We start from the raw sequence: 21155 nt of genomic DNA, 5'->3' as shown, positions 1-21155 counted from the left end.
TCGGCACGATGCGTGAAGAAACCAGCTGGCTGCACCGACTCCGTTAGCGTCTCTTGAGTGAGCCATGTTTCCGTGAAGCAGAGAACGTTACAATCCCTGATGTCTCTCTGGAATGTTACCCGTGCTAATATAGCTACGAAAAATATAGATGAAAACTCTCTTGGTAAATAGTGTGGTCTACAGCTTATCATGAGATACAGCTTACCTCGAGACTTCCTTAATATTCAATTTCGTGCACCAGCTGTTATTTACAAATAGACACAGATCGCCACCCCTTGTCTTACCGGAGGCAGCTGTTCTATCTTGCCGATGGACCGAAAACCCAGCCAGCTGTATGCTATCCATGTCATCGTTCAACCACGACTCGGTGAAACATAAGATATTACTGTTAGCCAGCCTGCCAGCTTCGTGGAGTCTGCCACTAGCACAGTCAGTGTAGTCAGCTCAGCTATCCCCATTGAGACCGTGTCTGTGCCTCGACCTAGGTTGGGCAAAACTAAACATGGTGATGTTCGCCTTAGCAATCTCACTAGAATAAAGACCTCCTCCCTTCCTGCCATTATTGAAAGAGATCGTGATACCTCACATCTCAAAATAGGGCCACTTAATGTTAGATCCCTCACTTCCAAGGCAGTTATAGTCAATGAACTAATCACTGATCATAATCTTGATGTGATTAGCCTGACTGAAACATGGCTTAAGCCTGATGAATTTACTGTGTTAAATGAGGCCTCACCTCCTGGTTACACTAGTGACCATATCCCCCACGCATCCCGCAAAGGTGGAGGTGTTGCTAAAATTTACGATAGCAAATTTCAATTTACAAAACAAAAACTATGTTTTCGTCTTTTGAGCTTCTAGTCATGAAATCTATGCAACCTACTGAATCACTTTTTATAGCTACTGTTTACAGGCCTCCTGGGCCATATACAGCGACCTTGTAGTCATAGCAGATAATATTCACATTTTTGGTGACTTTAATATTCACATGGAAAAGTCCACAGACCCACTCCAAAAGGCTTTCGGAGCCCTCATCAACTCAGTGGGTTTTGTCCAACATGTCTCCGGACCTACTCACTGCAACAGTCATACTCTGGACCTAATTTTGTCCCATGGAATAAATGTTGTGGATCTTAATGCTTTTCCTCATAATCCTGGACTATCGGACTACCATTTTCTTACGTTTGCAATCGCAACAAATAATCTGCTCAGACCCCAACCAAGGAGCATCAAAAGTCATGCTATAAATTCTCAGACAACCGAAAGGTTCCTTGATGCCCTTCCAGACTCCCTCTGCCCACCCAAGGACATCAGAGGACAAAAATCAGTTAACCACCTAACTGAGGAACTCAATTTAACCTTGCGCAATACCCTAGATGCAGTTGCACCCCTAAAAAGTAAAAACATTTGTCATAAGAAACTAGCTCCCTGGTATACAGAAAATACCCGAGCTCTGAAGCAAGCTTCCAGAAAATTGGAACGGAAATGGCGCCACACCAAACTGGAAGTCTTCCGACTAGCTTGGAAAGACAGTACCGTGCAGTATCGAAGAGCCCTCACTGCTACTCGATCATCCTATTTTTCCAACTTAATTGAGGAAAATAAGAACAATCCGAAATTTATTTTTGATACTGTCGCAAAGCTAACTAAAAAGCAGCATTCCCCAAGAGAGGATGGCTTTCACTTCAGCAGTAATAAATTCATGAACTTCTTTGAGGAAAGATCATGATCATTAGAAAGCAAATTACGGACTCCTCTTTAAATCTACGTATTCCTCCAAAGCTTAGTTGTCCTGAGTCTGCACAACTCTTCCAGGACCTAGGATCAAGGGAGACACTCAAGTGTTTTAGTACTATATCTCTTGAAACAATGATGAAAATAATCATGGCCTCTAAACCTTCAAGCTGCATACTGGACCCTATTCCAACTAAACTACTGAAAGAGCTGCTTCCTGTGCTTGGCCCTCCTATGTTGAACATAATAAATGGCTCTCTATCCACCGGATGTGTACCAAACTCACTAAAAGTGGCAGTAATAAAGCCTCTTGAAAAAGCCAAACCTTGAACCAGAAAATATAAAAAACTATCGGCCTATATAGAATCTCCCATTCCTCTCAAAAAAATTTTTAAAAGCTGTTGCGCAGCAACTCACTGCTTTCCTGAAGAAAAAATGATGTATACGAAATGCTTCAGTCTGGTTTTAGACCCCATCATAGCACTGAGACTGGACTTCTGAAGGTGGTAAATTACCTTTTAATGGCGTCAGACCGAGGATCTGCATCTGTCCTCCTGCTCCTAGACCTTAGTGCTGCTTTTGATACTATCGATCACCACATTCTTTTGGAGAGATTGGAAACCCAAATTGGTCTATACGGACAAGTTCTGGCCTGGTTTAGATTATATCTGTCGGAAAGATATCAGTTTGTCTCTGTGAATGGTTTGTCCTCTGACAAATCAACTGTACATTTTGGTGTTCCTCAAGGTTCTGTTTTATGACCACTATTGTTTTCACTATATATTTTACCTCTTGGGGATGTCATTCGAAAACATAATGTTAACTTTCACTGCTATGCGGATGACACACAGCTGTACATTTCAATGAAACATGGTGAAGCCCCAAAATTGCCCTCGCTGGAAGCCTGTGTTTCAGACATAAGGAAGTGGATGGCTGCAAACTTTCTATTTTTAAACTCGGACAAAACAGAAATACTTGTTCTAGGTCCCAAGAAACAAAGAGATTTTCTGTTGAATCTGACAATTAATCTTGATGGTTGTACAGTCGTCTCAAATAAAACTGTGAAGGACCTCGGCATTACTCTGGACCCTGATCTCTCTTTTGACAAACATATCATATCAAGATGTCCATGTTTCAAGGACAGCTTTTTTCCATTTACGTAACATTGCAAAAATCAGAAATTGTCTGTCCAAAAATAATGCAGAAAAATTAATACATGCTTTTTTTACTTCTAGGTTAGACTACTGCAATCCTCTACTTTACGGCTACCTGGATAAAGCACTAAATAAACTTCAGTTAGTGCTAAATACGGCTGCTAGAATCCTGACTAGAACCCAAAAATTTGATCACATTACTCCAGTGCTAGCCTCCCTACACTTGCTTCCTGTTAAGGCAAGGGCTGATTTCAAGGTTTTACTGCTAACCTACAAAGCATTACATGGGCTTGCTCCTACCTATCTTTCCGATTTGGTCCTGCCGTACATACCTACACGTATGCTACGTTCACAAGACGCAGGCCTCCTAATTGTCCCTAGAATTTCTAAGCAAACAGCTGGAGGCAGGGCTTTCTCCTATAGATCTCCATTTTTATGGAATGGTCTGCTTACCCATGTGAGAGACGCAGACTCGGTCTCAACCTTTAATTAAGTCTTTATTGAAGACTCATCTCTTCAGTAGGTCCTATGATTGAGTGTAGTCTGGCCCAGGAGTGTGAAGGTGAACGGAAAGGCACTGGAGCAACGAACTGCCCTTGCTGTCTCTGCCTGGCTGGATCCCCTCTCTCCACTGGGATTCTCTGCCTCTAACCCTATTACAGGGGCTGAGTCACTGGCTTACTGGTGCTCTTCCATGCCGTCCCTAGGAGGGGTGCGTCACTTAAGCGGATTGAGTCACTGACGTGGTCTTCCTGTCTTGGGTTGTGCCGTGGCGGAGATCTTTGTGGGCTATACTCGGCCTTGTCTCAGGATGGTAAGTTGGTGGTTGAAGATATCCCTCTAGTGGTGTGGGGGCTGTGCTTTGGCAAAGTGGGTGGGGTTATATCCTGCCTGTTTGGCCCTGTCCGGGGGTATCATCGGATGGGGCCACAGTGTCTCCTGACCCCTCCTGTCTCAGCCTCCAGTATTTATGCTGCAGGAGTTTATGTGTCGGGGGGCTAGGGTCTGTTATATCTGGAGTATTTCTCCTGTCTTATCCGGTGTCCTGTGTGAATTTACGTAGGCTCTCTCTAATTCTCTCTTTCTCTCTTTCCTCTCTTTCCTAGGACCATGCCTCAGGACTACCTGGCATGATGACTCCTTGTTGTCCCCAGTCCAACTGGCTGTGCTGCTGCTCCAGTTTCAACTGTTCTGCCTGCGGCTATGGAAACCTGACCTGTTCCCTGTGATTACTATTATTTGACCATGCTGGTCATTTATGAACATTTGAACACCTTGGCCATGTTCTGTTATAATCTCCACCCGGCACAGCCAGAAGAGGACTGGCCACCCCTCATAGCCTGGTTCCTCTCTAGGTTTCTTCCTAGGTTTTGGCCTTTCTAGGGAGTTTTTCTAGCCACCGTGCTTCTACACATGCATTGCTTGCTGTTTAGGGTTTTAGGCTGCGTTTCTGTACAGCTCTTTGATATATCAGCTGATGTAAGAAGGGCTATATAAATAAATTTGATTTGATTACTCACTTGCCGTCGGATCCTTACAGGGCACCCCAACCTACGTCCCCGATATCTCCATCTCTTCTTCATGCAAATTACAGGGATTTGGGTGTCTGAAGTAAATTTTTAGCTTCCGACTCTTTAAAGAAAAAAATCTTTGTCCAGTACGAGGTGAGTAATCACTGTCCTGATATCCAGAAGTTCTTTTCAGTCATAAGAGACGGTGGCAGAAACATTATGTACAAAATAAGTTCCAAATAACGCGGAAAAACACACACACAATAGCACAATTGTTTAGGTGCCCGTCAAACTGCAGCCATCTCCTCCTGCACCATCTATCAGTAGCGACGCGTGTGTAAAATTACTGGGGATGCCAAGCCATCCACCCCGCCAAAAAAAGCCATATTACACCCTGTGTTGTGATAATTGCGTTGTTTGCTCTAAAAACTGGTTAATTCATATGCTTTGATATATAGGCAAGGCCGAGACAATAAGAAGACACAGTGGCAGAATACATTCAACCACACCTTTGTTTTATCAGAAAACCGGATAGCAACCTCTGTCCATTGAAGTCCACAAAGAATATTGCATGTACAGTAATAGACAGTTACATGACCTACAGCATGGTCAAGCAAGTTAATGTTTCCGACATTTTCGGACCCCTAAACAACTATTGATTTAAAACCACAGAGGGTAACCGAAAGTCGCAAAGAAAACAGGAGCGGCCTCCACTATTCCAGCACCATTTCAACATTATCAAATCACCTGAGCTTAGTCTTACACAGTGACAACAAAAATATACCAAAAACAATTTAGTCCAATCAACGTAAGCTAAACATTATGTGGCTGTCCAGGTTCTGTTTCTGTGTGCGCGTGTGTGTGCATGCCCATTCGTGCAAGTAGAAAAACATGTTGACTCACCCTGCTTGTAGAGAAAAGCCAATGTCATCCTCCTTTCTTTCATGTTGATGAAATGGTCTATCACTCTGTCATACAGTACACACTTTTATTTTTTGTTGTACTAGGCTACCTGGTTAAAATGTTTGCTCTCTAGCCTAACTTCCATTCATAGGCAACGTTAGCTAGTTAACATTAGCCTTCTACATCTAGCTACATATTAAACTTCCATCCTCTCAGTGTATGAATGTATGAATTAATGGCTGGATCAGAATCGACGTTATAATCATTGTCCAGTACGGAGAATCAAGTAAAACTATGAGTCCAAATCCCTATCTCCATCCATGGCTAATTTAGGAAAGAGACAATTGCTACAATGAGATGCAACAATTCAAGTTTTTCTGTCAATGATGTATGCTCTCAATATGATTTGATAGGAGTGATGCCAAATCCAAGCTGGCTTCCCTTGACACTTTTTTTTAGGTGCGCCAGGACCATTCACCAGTTGAGCTTGCTTAGTTTAGCTCAATGCTGATTGGCTCATTTTGTATACTTTTTTTGTCGAGGGAGGCCAGATGCTTTCTGGCTTCCCTTGCATTCAATGCTAGGGGCGGCAACAATGTCATACTCATTTGGACCAGACAGCATCAGATAGATGGCCTACACGTAGAGAGACAGAGGGGCGCTGTTTCGCTCACTCGGATGATTTCTCCTGTGAGATACATTCAATCTCTTGCGCATTGAAGAAAAATTATGAAACAGAGAGATGAAAGAAATTATTTAATGTTTAAAAAAAAGTAATTGTTGGTAAAAAAAATTGGGAAGCCTGGCTTCCCTTGGCATCCGTGAATACACACCACTGCCAATACATTATCACCGCATATTGGTTTTACATGAATTGCCCTGCCAATGCATTGTTGTTCGGGCCATTTTTTTACAAAAATAGGAACACAATGCTTTATCGTTGTTTTTTTACAGAAATGTTTGGCGATCGACTAGGAATGCCTTGGAATACGATCGACCAGGTTGGTGACCACTGCTCTAGAAAGTTGAGTGAAGTTCAATCTCGTGCTTCTCTCTGTGGGCTAATATTTCTGCGCAGCAGTCCTAGGGGAGCTGCATGGCATTCTCGAGGCTACGCAGCTTAGAGGGAACATTGCACCCAACCCCCCTAGCCCCCCTTTAGTTAAAACAATGCCCTCACCTTGCGCTGGCGACCAGCCCTGTGTTGTTTGGGCGAGGGTACAGGGGCATCATCCTGGGGGGCATCCCCCACCCTCACCTCATGGAGGAACTTCCTGTGGCCAGACCAGCTCCAGATTGGGATCACCTGGAGGTCCGGGTGCACCTGGGGGATGGGCTCTGGAATCGGCAGCCTCCTTTCCTCTAGTCTCAGTGGGGTGAGTGCATGGAACTAGTGGAGAGTGGGGACACAATAAAATGTGACACATGGTGACACATATATATACAGTCAACTCCTGATAAATGCAACAGCTTGACCCTGTTGTGGCAATGAGAAGTAAACCAGAGCATGCCGTTATCATGAGAAATTCAAAATGTTCAGACATTTGGACTGGAAAGGTATGTTGCATTTAGGTAGCGAGTGCACTTATCAGGAGTCGACTGACCTCTCTCCTTCCAAAGTTGTGAGGTTTACAGTATATGGAAGAGTCTTACCGTCCAGACTTTCTCTTCACTCTTTCTCTTGACACCTGAATGAAGGACCTAGAATCACAGAGGAGAGGCATAGCTAACATGCAGTATAGATGCGGGCACTATTCATAAAACCACTATGTTGAATTTGACATATTCCCTTCAGGAGAAATTCTACAACCAATCCATAGTAAATGGCAAGTTTATGTCCGGCTTCGACAACTCTCTTCCGCAGACATCAATCAAACTTCCAAAGTTCCCCAGCAGTTCCTCAAAAAAGAAACGCTAAAGTCAACATTGTGTTGTTGATTGTAATTGTTGTGCTGGGCTCCAATCAAGTACTTGGTGAAACTCAGAGGCTCACCGTGCGACTGTTGCTATTACTGTTGCTGCCGCCCTGCAGTCTGAGTTGTCTGGTGGCCTGGCTGTGAAACTGAGTAGCCTGGTCCTGGGGCTCCCCCTCTCCATCCCCATAGTCCAGGAAGGGCCTCCGGTTGGGCACGTCCCCCCTTGGTGGATGGGGGCGGCTCTCCCACAGCAGGTCTGTTTCAATGTCAGTGACGTGCTCCTCTAGCTGTGGGGACTGGGGGACGTGAGCGGTTGAAGGTACTCCTTTTTCATCTTCCTCAACCCTCAGGTCCTCTGGGTCGCACATTCCTGTAGAGAGAGAACGCGAGACAGAGCGACAGAGAAACCAGGGTCATGTTCATTAGGGCACACGACGGAAAACATTTCAAACTGTTTTGCGGTGGGAAATAAAAATGAGCGTTTCTTATTGGACAATTCCACGTAGTTCCTTCCTGTTTCAGTCTGCTTTCTTCCATTCGGTGCTTAATTGACATGACCCTGGGTTATGTCCAGTAAAGTACAACAAGAGAGAGGAAACAGTTTGAAACAGAAAATGACAAATTAGTGTACTTATTGGGCACATTCCGGTAGGGCCTCCTTGTCACACAGTCTGGTGGCACGCAGACGCCCCACGCTCGGAACCCAGACGTCACGCACGTATGACATTTAAACATCACTCTGCATCAGTATATCAAATGTTCCAATTAACCATAGGCAACATGCACCCTCTGCTGTTTAGGAAGGCTTACAGCAAGTCAGAGTACAGGGCATCAGAACACAGCCCTCAGCCTACTGTATTATATAACCAATCACTGAATCATTCTTAACTCGCCTCCTCTAGGATCCACTATCTCCACACTGGCTGAGTTCCTCTGACCCAGAACAGTGTTCTTGGGGCCGTTCAGAATCACGGTGAACGTCTCATGGTTTTCTTCCAGGCCGTCGTCTTTCAGGTAAATGTTCCAGGTTTTCACGTTGACTCCTAATCAGTCATACAGGGAGAGAGAAGAGGAGGTAGCTATATCAACTAATAACATTATTATAGGTATATCAACTAACCCACACACACACACACACACACACACACACACACACACACACACACACACACACACACACACACACACACACACACACACACACACACACACACACACACACACACACACACACACACACACACACACAGGAGCAGGGTTGGCCACCCTTTGACGTGGATCATCACAGACCTGAATCGAACTGGATCAGACTGGCCGTGCTGTGGGTGAAATCTTTCCCCACCTTGGCAGTACCATCTTCCACCTGAAAGCAGAGAAAGAGGGGTTGACATTCTTAGACTCTGATTCAAGTCCCATTCAATTCAACTTATACAACTTTACCACCAGACGTTGTTTTTCAAGGTCAATTCAATATGAGTGAGTAGGATTGTTAACCCTTGACCCTAGCTGCTCTAGTCCACAGCTTGGCTGTTCAGTTGACTGGTGTGAGTTGTGTTCAGGACACCACTCTACTGTACCTGAATAGCAATGTAGGCCGGGTCCATGCTTTTCCCACTGCGTGTCAGCTGCACCTGCAGCATGCCTGCGTTCTCACACACCCGGTAACACGTAGCCGACAGCTCCACCCGAGACCACGTCAGCTGCAGTCTGCAAGACAGGCCACAGGTGCGGTCAAGAGGGAACAGGAGAGGTCAAGCGTGGCTAGACTCCTCTTTATTTTACCCTGGTCCCATCTGTATGTGCTTTAGCCAACTCTGACTATCATTGTCATACCATTGACATACAGTACATACAGATCTGGGAACAAGTTATTTTTTTATATGGTATCAGTCATGACATTTGGGAAGATTCTAAGCTGTGTGTGAATCGGTCTATTGTACCCACTATAGCTGTGCACAGAAAGTGCCCACCTCCAAATCCCTCTATGCAGTATAAAACAGTGTCTCTCAACCTTTTTTGTATCGTGAATTGCTTACAATAATGCAGAATTAAAAAGTCTGAAAACATTTGATTAAAAATAATAATAATAATAATATCGCAATACAATAACGAGGCTATATACACAAAGTACCGGTACCGAGTCAATGTGCAGGGATACGAGGTAGTTGAGGTAATACTGTATGTGCCAATGGAATAAAACCTACATTTCAGGCAGCATGGTGTTTCCCGCGGGGTCAGTGACACGGAACTCAAAGCTGTCCCCTGTCACCTCCATGTCGGTGGGGATGACATAGAGCACGGCGCGCTGCTCCAAATCCCTCTGGGTGAAGCGTCCTTTGATGTACGCCCCTAGGCAAACACAAAGAACAGAGACAAAGCTGTCACTACACTGCACAGTGCACACATCGACTACAGAACACTTGACTATAACCCTGATGTATTCACGACTACTGTAGCTCACTTCATGTAAGGTACTGTACTTTCAAATGGCACCAAGACTTGTTTTGTTTCCACAGATTGTAACATGTACTATACCCCTTTCTTGAAGGTACAATCAAAACCTACCACCTCTCACTCAACATACCCAGGTAAGTATATTAAGTTAATTTAAAGTTTAAAAAAAATGTAATCACTAAAAATTGAAATAATGAATGTAATTTCCCCTCTGTTTATCTATAAAGTTGATTCAATTCGAAGAAAAGGAGCTACCGGTGAGGGAGTTCTCTAGGTAGCCGAAGTGAGGCGGCCGTGTGATGGTGAACTCCAGTTCCTGGGCGGGACTGTCGGGGTCAGAGGCCTGGAGGTCACGTGACGTGATGTAGATGCCTTGCTTGTCCCCTGGTCCCCCCGAGAGGTTCTCCACTGTACTGGGGATCCTCTTGGTCACCAGGCTGGGGGGATTCCTGTCTACGTGCTCCACCTAGAGGTGGACAAGGTCGTGCTCATTAGCAGAGAGAACAGTCTATGACCTGGGTGGCTGGAGTCTTTGACAATTTCTAGGGCCTTCCTCTGACACGCCTGGTATAGAGGTCCTGGATGGCAGGAAGTTTGGCCCTGGTGATGTACTGGGCTGTACGCACTACCCTCTGTAGCTCCTTGCGGTCAGATGCCGAGCAGATGCCGTACCAAGCAGTGATACAGCCAGTCAAGGTGCTCTAAATGGTGCAGCTGTAGAACTTTTTGAGGATCTGAGGGCCAAATCTTTTCAGCCAATACTGGTCCTGGAGACCCGCATGTTGCGCAGGCTTTTGTTCCTGCCCAGCACTAACAAACACAACTGATTAAACTGATCAAGGTCTTGGTGATCAGCTGGTTAGTTGAATCAAGTGTGTTAGAGGTGTGCTGGAACAGAAACCTGCACACCGTGTGGGTCTCCATGACCAGTGATAGTGACCACAGTAAATGTACTGTCACCCGCACTTCTATCAACAGGCCAGAAGAGGGTGCTCTGATTATGTTTCATGACAAAAGAACCGTTGGTCGTTGAGTATCTTAATTCCACTGTAGGAGACAGCAAGTCCTCATAGATGCAATTACAAAAAAAAAGCGTATTGTATGTATTGTATTCTGGTACGTTATTTTTTGTGAAATATCAGATGGGAAAAATGATGACATGTTTGGCCCAAATAAAGTCCTATCTGATTGCATGCAGAGAACAATTAGAGAGCAATAATGGCTAATATATAAGTGATAGTTATTGACACAACTTGTTATCATGCACTACCTGTACTATAGCCTCGGAGGTCCTCCACTTGTGAGGTCTGTTGTAGACATTATTCATGATGCTAGTGCTACTGTACTGAATGCATTGTACAGTCTTAACGGGGCCAGAGGTTGAGCATTGAGAGGAGCGGATCCGCGTTGTTTAGCTCACGGTGGCGTAGCGCGGCTCTAGCCAAGTGACAGACAGAGAGTCTCGCTAGACCGAAGGGGACATTTGCTGGCCAGGCTGCCTCACCTGTGCCTGCCTATGACCCCCACCCACACCCACACCCACTGAGTCCCAGGGCAGGGTGGGCTGGCCAGCAGGTTATCCGCCTGGCTGACCGTTTTCAGCTCTAGAATATGTGAGTGCGTGGCGGGCCACAGGAGAGGGGAGGCACAAGGAACACAGTGTCACAGCAGCAGCCTCATCCACCTGGCCACAACAGCCCGGCAGGCTGACAGTTTAGTATGCAATACTGTAGGGAGGCCTGGGTTAACTCTCTCCTCTCTCCCTGTCTGAGTGAGTACCACTACAAAGATAGCTCATGGTGAAATCATTGCTTGTGGGAAGAAGAAAATACATGATTGATAGTTTGGATATTATTCATCTTTTCATCACTTTAGTTCCCCAACATTTTGTTCTCCCTTTTATACTTTATTTCCGTTGCAAATGAAAGCCGCAAACGTTTAGTACATCTGTGTACTGTATGTCTGCTGACACTGTATGCTTAGAAGCCTGGGTTCATATTCACAACGCGTCTGAGAGTAGGAATGCTGATCTAGGATCAGGTCCTTCATGTCCATGTACACTGAGTGTACAGAAACACTGCACAAGAACACTTTCCTAATATTGAGTTGCAGCCCCTTTCGCCCTCAGAACAGCCTCAATTCATCGGGGCATGGACTCGACAAGGCGTCGAAAGCATTCCACAGGAAGCCATGTTGACTCCAATGCTTCCCACAGATGTGTCAAGTTTTCTGGATGTCCTTTGGGTGGTGGACCGTTCTTGATACACAGAAGAAACTGTTGAGCGTGTAAAACCCAGCAGCGTTGCAGTTCTCGATACACTCAAACCGGTGCGCCTGGCACCTACCACCATACCCCATTCAAAGGCACTTAAATGTTTTGTCTTGTCCATTCACCCTCTGAATGACACATACACAATACATGTCTCAAATGTCCCAAGGCTTAAAAGCTTCTTCTTTAACCTGTCTCCTCCCCTTCATCTACACTGATTGAAGTGGATTTAACAAGTGACGTCAATAAGTAGCTTTCACCTGGATTCACCTGGTCAGTCTGTCATGGAAAGTGTTCCCAATGTTTTGTACACTCAGTGTATATTATAGCAAGGTTTATTTCAGCTTGTACACATTCACAGCTAAAAGCTGAGTTACAGTACACAGACAAAAAGGAAATCAAAATGAGAAGATTTTAGGGGGAAATTAAGAGTTGATTAAAGCAGTTTGGGACTGGAGTGAGGGAGGGAGCATTGTATAATAAGGATCTAAAAGGCGTAACTGGTCCGAGATCAGCGCTTATATTCTGAGACACTTGGGCTGCGTTCACACAGGCAACCCAATTCAACCTTCTTTTTTTTTAACGAATTGGTCTTTTTACCAGTCAAATCAGATCTTTTTCAGAGCTGATCTGACTGGTCAAAAGACCAATAAGTGAAAAAAAGAAGGTTGAATTGGGTTGCCTGTGTGAACGCAGCCCAAGTGTCTCAGAATATAAGCGCTGATCTCGGACCAGAATACGTCCCTGGCATACAAGATTTGCTGAAGTATAACAACCAGTAAAGCCCACCTGTATTGTGAAGACCAGCGGCTCTTCCTTCAGCTGTCCATACTCCAGGTATCCTCTGTTAGTACCATCAGACGGCATCAGACTAAACCTGTCAATCTGGGCCAGGCTGCCCTGGTAGTGCTGGTAAGCCAGGTCCATGTTGTTGATATCAGTCTGAGTAAAACGGGGTAATGTCAGTGGGTACCCCTTGAGGAGCAGCTTGCCGTACTGCGGGGGCTGGGTGAGGGCATAGGTCAGGTTCCCCACAGCAGTATCTGGGTCGGTGAGCTCCAGGTGGTCTGGTGTGATGGACTTCACCGCTCCCTCTGTCAGTTGAAGGCCGGTATTGCGGTTGAGGGACGGCGGGATCCGGTCACTGTGTTCTATGGTGAAGTGCAGGGAGCCGCTGCGGGAGCTGATGCCGTTGGTGACGACGAAGCTGTGGGGAGAAAATGGAAAAGTGGATGGATGAAGTTTGGTTATTGGCATGTAGTTAGGCGTATAAATGTTGTGGTTTTGCTGTGGGCTACTGCGGTGACGTGTCCATTAAAACACAGGAGATAGAGGTACAGTTCAAAGGGCAGATGCCAACTCGTGGACAGCTTGTATAACGGCAAAAGATGGATGGGGAAAGTGTGCAAATTTAATGATAAGTAATCAGGCCATTTTTTGCATGATGCCACTGGCAAACACGATCTGTATGATAGAAAGTACATATTTTTTTAAATTAGCTATAGCATTGAAAAATAACCACCAAAATTAATATAATCTCAAAGTGATCTATAAACATAAAATTCATCACATTATTCACCGATGAGGCTAGCTTTATTACAGATCCAATTTAAAAAGGCAATAAGTCAATCATAAGGGCCCCTTTCCCATTTTCAAGCTGGTTGAGTCTTGTTGTGTGCTCACAGACTGGTCCATGGCTCACCACATGCTACAGTGACAATGTACTGGAGCTGAAATGGGGACAGTGGTTTGTGTGTTTATGTGGACAGATTTTAGCCCTCGTTCAACCCTCTGCCAAGTCAATCTGCCTCTCACACACACAGCCCTGCAGCTGAGAACTGCCCTAGGCTCCACCAGCCACCACGAACAACACACTGGCCACCACACACACACACACACACACACACACACACACACACACACACACACACACACACACACACACACACACACACACACACACACACACACACACACACACACACACACACACACACACACACACACAGAGGTCCCCCTCTCTAAGCCAAACCGGTGCAACATCTGCCATCGACACCGTCCCATATTTGCTAGGTAATTGTTCCCAGAGATGCCTGTTTGTACTCTGTACACTCCTTTCTGGCCGCCATGGCAACCGATGCCAGCCGGTGTTATCATTCTCCTAATAATGCCCATTCATCATCCGCTGTCACGGTGACCAGAAGAGGGGGGCATAGAAAACACCTTCTGCCTGGGGCCTGGACCAGGCCCCTGCTCTGACGCACAGGTGTGTGCTCAGGTGTGGCCCCATCTGAGGCGCCAACCGCTGCCATCACACACTGCCACCAGCCCCTCCAAATGGAACATTCTGTATCACACACCAATACAGAGTGGAGCTGATCAGATACGCTCATACACATAGGTTTAACCAGAACCAAGTAGAACCCAGTAGAAATAGTCACAGTTAAATAGATGGATGCTTTGGATCTAAGGATGTGGTTAGTTTGTATTTGAGTGCTGAGAAGCGGGTGGATAACATGGCTGATTGCTCTATTGGGTTCAATGTGTCAGTTAAGAAATACCAGAACTACTGCCCCATGCTGGACGGCTATCACCTCCCTCTTTGGCAGAGAGCATTGGCAGTGTGTGTGCCCCCACTAAAGTGCTCCCCCCTCTCATCTCCTCTCAACCTCGGCTGGCTTGGCTGCAGAAAGGCTCCTGGCTCCCAGCTGACCCTGAGGTGAAACACAGCCAGGCTCTCTCTCTGTGAGTGTGTGTGTTTGTGTGTGCCAGGCTTCTGGGTGACAAACCAGCGTCCTCAGACACACCAGGGACGGAGAGGAGAGCAGACAGAGGAGAGGACAGGTCAGCCATACGCCCGCCATCTCTCTCTCCACCCAAGCCTCCTGCCAAATTGGCTGGAAGAGGCACATAAACATACTGTAGCAGAGCTCTCATCTCTTCACACTTATCATTTTTTTGCTGAGCTTCTTTTGATGCTGAAATACTCTGTCCGAATTTGTGTGATACTTTTTGGGCAGGCACTAAAAATCTTTCTTATTCAGTTAATATCAACAGACTAATTCATGACATTTTATGCCATATTTTTCAAGTCAAAAGGAGATATTATTATTTTATTGTTAACATAATCGTGCCTGAAATTTGAGCCAAACACACATCCAATTAAATCTGAATGAACAAGAAAGCTTTCAATTCAATCATCCAATATTCCACTAACGTGTCAGTCTGAAGAATATGGACAATACACTATTTCAAGAAATGTTTGTATCTGCCCCTAAGTCTTGTATGTCCAACAAAAAAAATACAAAATGAAACAAAATACCACAACGTGTTAGTCTGACCTGAAGGAGTCCTGCTCAGCTGTGTGACTGTTGTCATGGGTGTAACACACACGCTGGGCCGCCACGTCCAGCTGGGAGAAGCTGAGGAACGGCATTCCGGGACGCTGGACGGCGTGGACGTGTCCGTGTTTGGGCGGGATGGACACGGTGTAGAGCACCTCCCCCGGTCTGGCAGCCCCGTCCGTAGCCAGTAGGATGTCTGTGGTCAGGATGAGCCGCTCTCCCTCCATCAGGGTGACCGGCCTGGTGACCAGCACTATGTCACCTGGACACAGGAGAATAGTCATTTAGGTCAAGCAATAGCAGTTTTTTGTATCTATTATACTGTTAAATGTATCAAGGCTTCATTTTTTACTTTCTGAGTTTAAAAATCGATAAAAAGTGTATTTTAAACATCAAATAAAGCATGTTAGTGCCCGATATCAGGGACTATCAGCTTATCTTAGTTGCACCAGCTTCGATAGGCTAGCACAATATGAACTGTACCAAAAACCTGTACGAATGGTATGTTTTCAATAATAGCCTGGCAGTGACTTGAGCGAGCAATGATGACGACAACACAACAACAAGAGAACCGCAGAGGCAACCAAAACTCTACGTCTGTTCACTCCCTACATCCTTCAATTATTCACGTTCCGAGGTGGCTCTTCCTGCGGTGCCGAGTGTGTGGGCTTTTCTCACCTTCGCTCCTCCAGGATCAGAGGGCACCGAGCCAAGAGGGCCAAGCGCACCCCTGATTGCACTCCCTCTCCTCAACTCTCTTCGCTTCTCTCCGCCTCGCATGTCATGCTCACCCAACTGGAAAAGCTGGCCTGGCTATAGGGAAAGCCACCTATTCAATTATACATGGCCAAGATGCAGCGGCTGGAGAAAGTTTGTTTTGGGACGTTGCTGATGCATGTGTGGTGCGTTGAGGCACAAAATGGCTGCCGTGCCGTGCTCCACCCAGGTTGTTGTGTCTTGGTGGGTTAACAAGGTGTACTGTTGTGGTATACTGTTGGGTAGTGCTGTAGCTGAGTGCTGTAACCTGTCTAGGAAAAGTTCAGTGACTGAATTGACCTATTTATTTACCTTTTTCAAGTACTACGTAATGCTAGATCTATAGACAATACGCGACTATGTGTTATGTGATTGATAAAGTAGTTACATTATGCTGATAAGAGCAGGCTCCTCCAGAGAGGAAGAGATGGTCCACCTCAAAATGTTAAAGACAAATTTCCTAAAAAAAAACGTGTGTGCTTGTTTGTCTTAAAGTATTTAAGCAAGAACTCTAATCATAATAATGAAACTGTGCCCATGAGGCTGTCCTGTCCTCACCCTTCTGGATGGTGCGTACTGAGATGAAGAAGCTCTGAGGAGGGGACTCGTTGTCTAGGTCACTGAGGGTGAAACGGATGCTGTCATGACCTTTGAACCCGGTGCCAGTAGTGTGGGCGTACCACAAGCGGTTAAACTCCACATCCTCCTGGGTGAAGTTCTGACCCGCCCCAATGTCTGTCCAGCCAGCTTCTGTCTGCACAAAGGGAAGAGGATACACAAACACACTCAAATTTGACTTTTACACTTGGTCAGATGTAGGTCAGGAGGGTAACATCAGATGTATCTGCGGATGCTATAGTGGTTCTTCCTTTAAAAGTTACGTCGTACAAGTCACGTCATACTGCAGCACAGCTTGCGGGCTGCCGCAGATTTCTATGGCACATTATTTAAGTGTCAGCCACTGTTGCCAATAATGCTAGTTTGTGCTAGTTTGACCCCCAGAGAGCATCTTTGAGAAGCATTTGACTGTTTTTAATATTGGCTGTACTAGAGAATTTCTTATATTTTTTAAGAACATAGTATATGGAATTGATTTTAAGAATTTTTGCTTAATTCATTTGATTAATATCATGGTGTTTCTATTCCAAGAAAAACGAAAATCAAAACAGTCAAGGTTTCCATTAGGAAAATATGGCGCTGTACAACGTGACAGGCCGGGAGTAGGCTACGAAGTGACTGCGAGTGAAGAGCAAAATAATCCTGACATTTCCACACCCTAATTGTAGGCTAACCAATACCCAAACGGAGATTCAGTGAAAATAAAAATCTCATTGATTTATCAAGTCCAGTCCCCATGCTTGTCTCAGAGCAGTGCGAAACGGTGATGAAATAGTTGACCACACGCGGGTAGGCTATTGCTTCAAATTCTATTATAACAATTGGATGACTTTGGATGATCCATTAAGCAACAATTTGTTGCCTTCATTAGCCTACTTTATTCCAGTATTTCTGTCAATCAGAGATATTTATTCCCATAGGAATTCATTATGGATCCATCCAGATGTGGTTAGAAAGCAATGCATTTGGTGGACATTGTAAGAATCTATTGTCCTGCTGATAGCCCATCAAGGGTGCATGGCTTCTTTTGTATTCTTTAAAAAACTCCAGCACAGAGAAGAGAAAGGAGCCTTGAATAATTAAACATGTCGGTAAAATACTGTTAGACTTGGGGATTATGTTCACGGACAGTGCTATTCGCCTGTGTTACGCCAAATGCAAAAACCCAGGAAAATGAACAGGTATAGTAGACTACAATACTGTAAAGTAGGCCTAATAATGCTAAAAATAATGCTTAAATAAATTGAATGCTGGTCTTTACTGTATGCTGCACATTTTTCCATTGTATTCCATTTCCAGCGAGACTATTCAAGCCATCGCCTCACTGATGGTTGAAGATGCTGGGTGATCGGCGAAGGCAATCTGGAATCTGCTGGCATCACCGCACAACATCGCTCTAATCACAGTCAGAAGACAGTTGAAGAAACTTAAGTGGACTTATGGAAAGGCTCTGTAAGACATTTTATATATATATATATATATATATATATATATATATATATATACAGTTGAAGTCGGAAATGTTCATACACCTTAGCCAAATATATTTAAACTCAGTTTTTCACAATTTCTGACATTTAATCCTAGTAAAAATTCCCTGTTTTAGGTCAGTTAGGATTACCACTTTATTTTAAGAATGTGAAATGTCAGAATAATAGTAGAGAGAATGATTTATTTCTGTTTTTATTTCTTTCATCACATTCCCAGTGGGTCAGAAGTTTACATACACTCAATTAGTATTTGGTAGCATTGCCTTTAAATTGTTTAACTTGGATCAAACATTTTGGGTAGCCTTCCACAAGCTTCCCACAATAAGTTGGGTGAATTTTGGCCCATTCCTCCTGACAGAGCTGGTGTAGCTGAGTCAGGTTTATCAGGCCTCCTCGCTCGCACACATGTTTTCAGTTCTGCACACATTTTCTATAGGATTGAGGTCAGGGCTTTGTGATGGCCACTCCAATACCTTGACTTTGTTGTCCTTAAGCCATTTTGCCACAACTTTGGAAGTATGCTTGCGGTCATTGTCCATTTGGAAGACCCATTTGCGACCAAGCTTTAACTTCCTGACTGATGTCTTGAGATGTTGCTTCAATATATCCACATAATTGTCCTGCCTCATGACGCCATCTATTTTGTGAAGTGCACCAGTCCCTCCTGCAGCAAAGCACCCCCACAACATGATTCTGCCACCCCGTGCTTCACGGGTGGGATGGTGTTCTTCGGCTTGCAAGCCTCCCCCTTATTCTTCCAAACACAACGATGGTCAGAATGGCCAAACAGTTCTATTTTTGTTTCATCAGACCAGGGGACATTTCTCCAAAAAGTACAATCTCTGTCCCCATGTGCAGTTGCAAACAGTAGTCTGGCTTTTTTAAAATGGCGGTTTTGGAGCAGTGGCGTCTTCCTTGCTGAGCGGCCTTTCAGGTTATGTTGATATAGGACTCATTTTACTGTGGATATAGATACTTTTGTACCCGTTTCCTCCAGCATCTTCACAAGGTCCTTTGCTGTTGTTCTGGGATTGATTTGCACTTTTCGCACCAAAGTAGGTTCATCTCTAGGAGACAGAACACGTCTCCTTCCTGAGCGGTATGATGGCTGCGTGGTCCCATGGTGTTTATACTTGCATACTATTGTTTGTACAGATGAACGTGGTACCTTCAGGCGTTTGGAAATTGCTCCCAAGGATGAAGCAGACTTGTGGAGGTCTACAATTGTTTTTCTGAGGTCTTGGCTGATTTCTTTTGATTTTCCTATGATGTCAAGCAAAGAGGCACTGGGTTTGAAGGTAGGCCTTGAAATACATCCACAGGTACACCTCAATTTGACTCAAATTATGTCAATTAGCCTATCAGAAGCTTCTAAAGCCATGACATCACTTTCAGGAATTTTCCATGCTGTTTAAAGGCACAGTCAACTTAGTGTATATAAACTTCTGACCCACTGGAATTGTGATACAGTGAATTATAAGTGAAATAATCTATCTGTAAACAATTGTTGGAAAAATTACTTGTGTAATTGTCACGCCCTGACCTTAGAGATCCTTTTTATGTCTCTATTTTTGGTTTGGTCAGGGCGTGAGTTGGGCTGGGCATTCTATGTTGTGTGTTCTATGTTTTATTTTTGTGGTGTGGTTCTCAATCAGAGGCAGCTGTCTATCGTTGTCTCTGATTGAGAACCATAATTAGGTAGCTTGTTTCCACCTGTGTTTTGTGGGTAGTTGTTTTCTGTTTTGTGGTGTTTCACCTGACAGGACTGTTTCGTTTCTTACATTCTCTTTGTTATTTTGTTTCGTGTTCTGTTATAATAAATTAACATGGACACTTACCACGCTGCGTTTTGGTCCGATCCTGACTACTCTTCATCAGACGAAGAGGATCGTTACAGTAATGCACAAAGTAGATGTCCTAACCGACTTGCCAAAACTATAGTTTGATAACAAAAAATGTGTGGAGTGGTTGAAAAACGAGTTTTAATGACTCCAACCTAAGTGTCTGTAAACTTCCGACTTCAACTGTATATATATATATATTTTGTACTGTTCTGTAGTTTCGACCCAATGATTCGTTGGACAAACAAAGAACTTTGCGTGCTGCAGGCCCAGGCATGGATCAAAGCTGGCGAGATATTAAATGACATCATCGAGAGATATGCTGTACCTAATGTCAGAGAGGTGTTTTTTGGACCACATCGTGTCTATTGTCCTGCTAATAGCCCTTGTGAAAAACAAGTGTTTGAAAACATGTTTTCAAAATGCCTCCAGGGCCGACAGACAAGTTCCTCACTTTTCCCCTTTCCACTTGCCTCTTCCATTTTTGTGGTAATGGCTGCAATTAATTGGTTGTAATGTTGGGTAGAGCATACATTTCCATATATTTGTGTTAGCTGCATGTGTGACATAACTCCAACAGTCCTATTTATGATATAGTTTACAAAGATTACACCTTTTTCTTTTTTTTTGGTCCGAAAAATAAAGGCTTTTTATCAATTAGTATATTTGAGTTTAACAACAATATTTGTTGTATTATTTGTTCTGTCTTTTCTGGTGGATTAAACTGAAACTCCAACCAACTTTCTATGGCTTGTTTAAAAATAATTATATTTTGAAGATTATTTTGTTTTCAAATAACCGAAAGTTAGCGGTTGTAATCTATTAAAGGGAAAAAGGCCATTATTGAACATGGGGTGAGACATTCTTAATACTTTGCTAGAGAACCAGTTTGAATTTAAGTATACATTTTGTATGACTGACGCCTTTAGTGAGAGGTCTAATGCTTTAATATGTAATCATTTCTGCCCTCTGAGTTCATATTCATGATATAAATAGGCCCGTGTGCACCTTCATCAGATGAACCGCAACATGTCGGCTAAATCAATTTAATTCATGAATGCATTTGAACGTTTTTAATATTGTGATAGTGAAGAGCAAAATAATCCTAACATTTCCAAATAAAAATCAGAAGGATTTATCAAGACCAGTCCCCATGCTTCAGTGA

General features: G+C 44.2%; 1 protein-coding gene across 1 annotated transcript in view; it reads right to left on the bottom strand.

Annotated features, from left to right (window-relative positions):
• The window catches only part of frem1b (Fras1 related extracellular matrix 1b), a 60430-nt gene that overhangs the window by 6443 nt on the left and 32832 nt on the right, over nucleotides 1-21155 (bottom strand). The window contains 11 exon segments of the mRNA XM_039003075.1: nucleotides 6483-6692; nucleotides 6956-7003; nucleotides 7296-7588; nucleotides 8112-8261; nucleotides 8509-8581; nucleotides 8796-8925; nucleotides 9423-9567; nucleotides 9928-10138; nucleotides 12731-13148; nucleotides 15283-15547; nucleotides 16600-16791. Of these exon segments, the coding sequence (XP_038859003.1) occupies nucleotides 6483-6692; nucleotides 6956-7003; nucleotides 7296-7588; nucleotides 8112-8261; nucleotides 8509-8581; nucleotides 8796-8925; nucleotides 9423-9567; nucleotides 9928-10138; nucleotides 12731-13148; nucleotides 15283-15547; nucleotides 16600-16791 (2135 nt within the window).

The sequence above is a fragment of the Salvelinus namaycush genome, chromosome 10 (assembly GCF_016432855.1).
Source record: "Salvelinus namaycush isolate Seneca chromosome 10, SaNama_1.0, whole genome shotgun sequence".
NCBI classification, from domain to species: Eukaryota; Metazoa; Chordata; class Actinopteri; order Salmoniformes; family Salmonidae; genus Salvelinus; species Salvelinus namaycush.
Note: the sequence above shows the minus strand (reverse complement) of the source record. Positions and strands in the feature narration are given on the sequence as shown.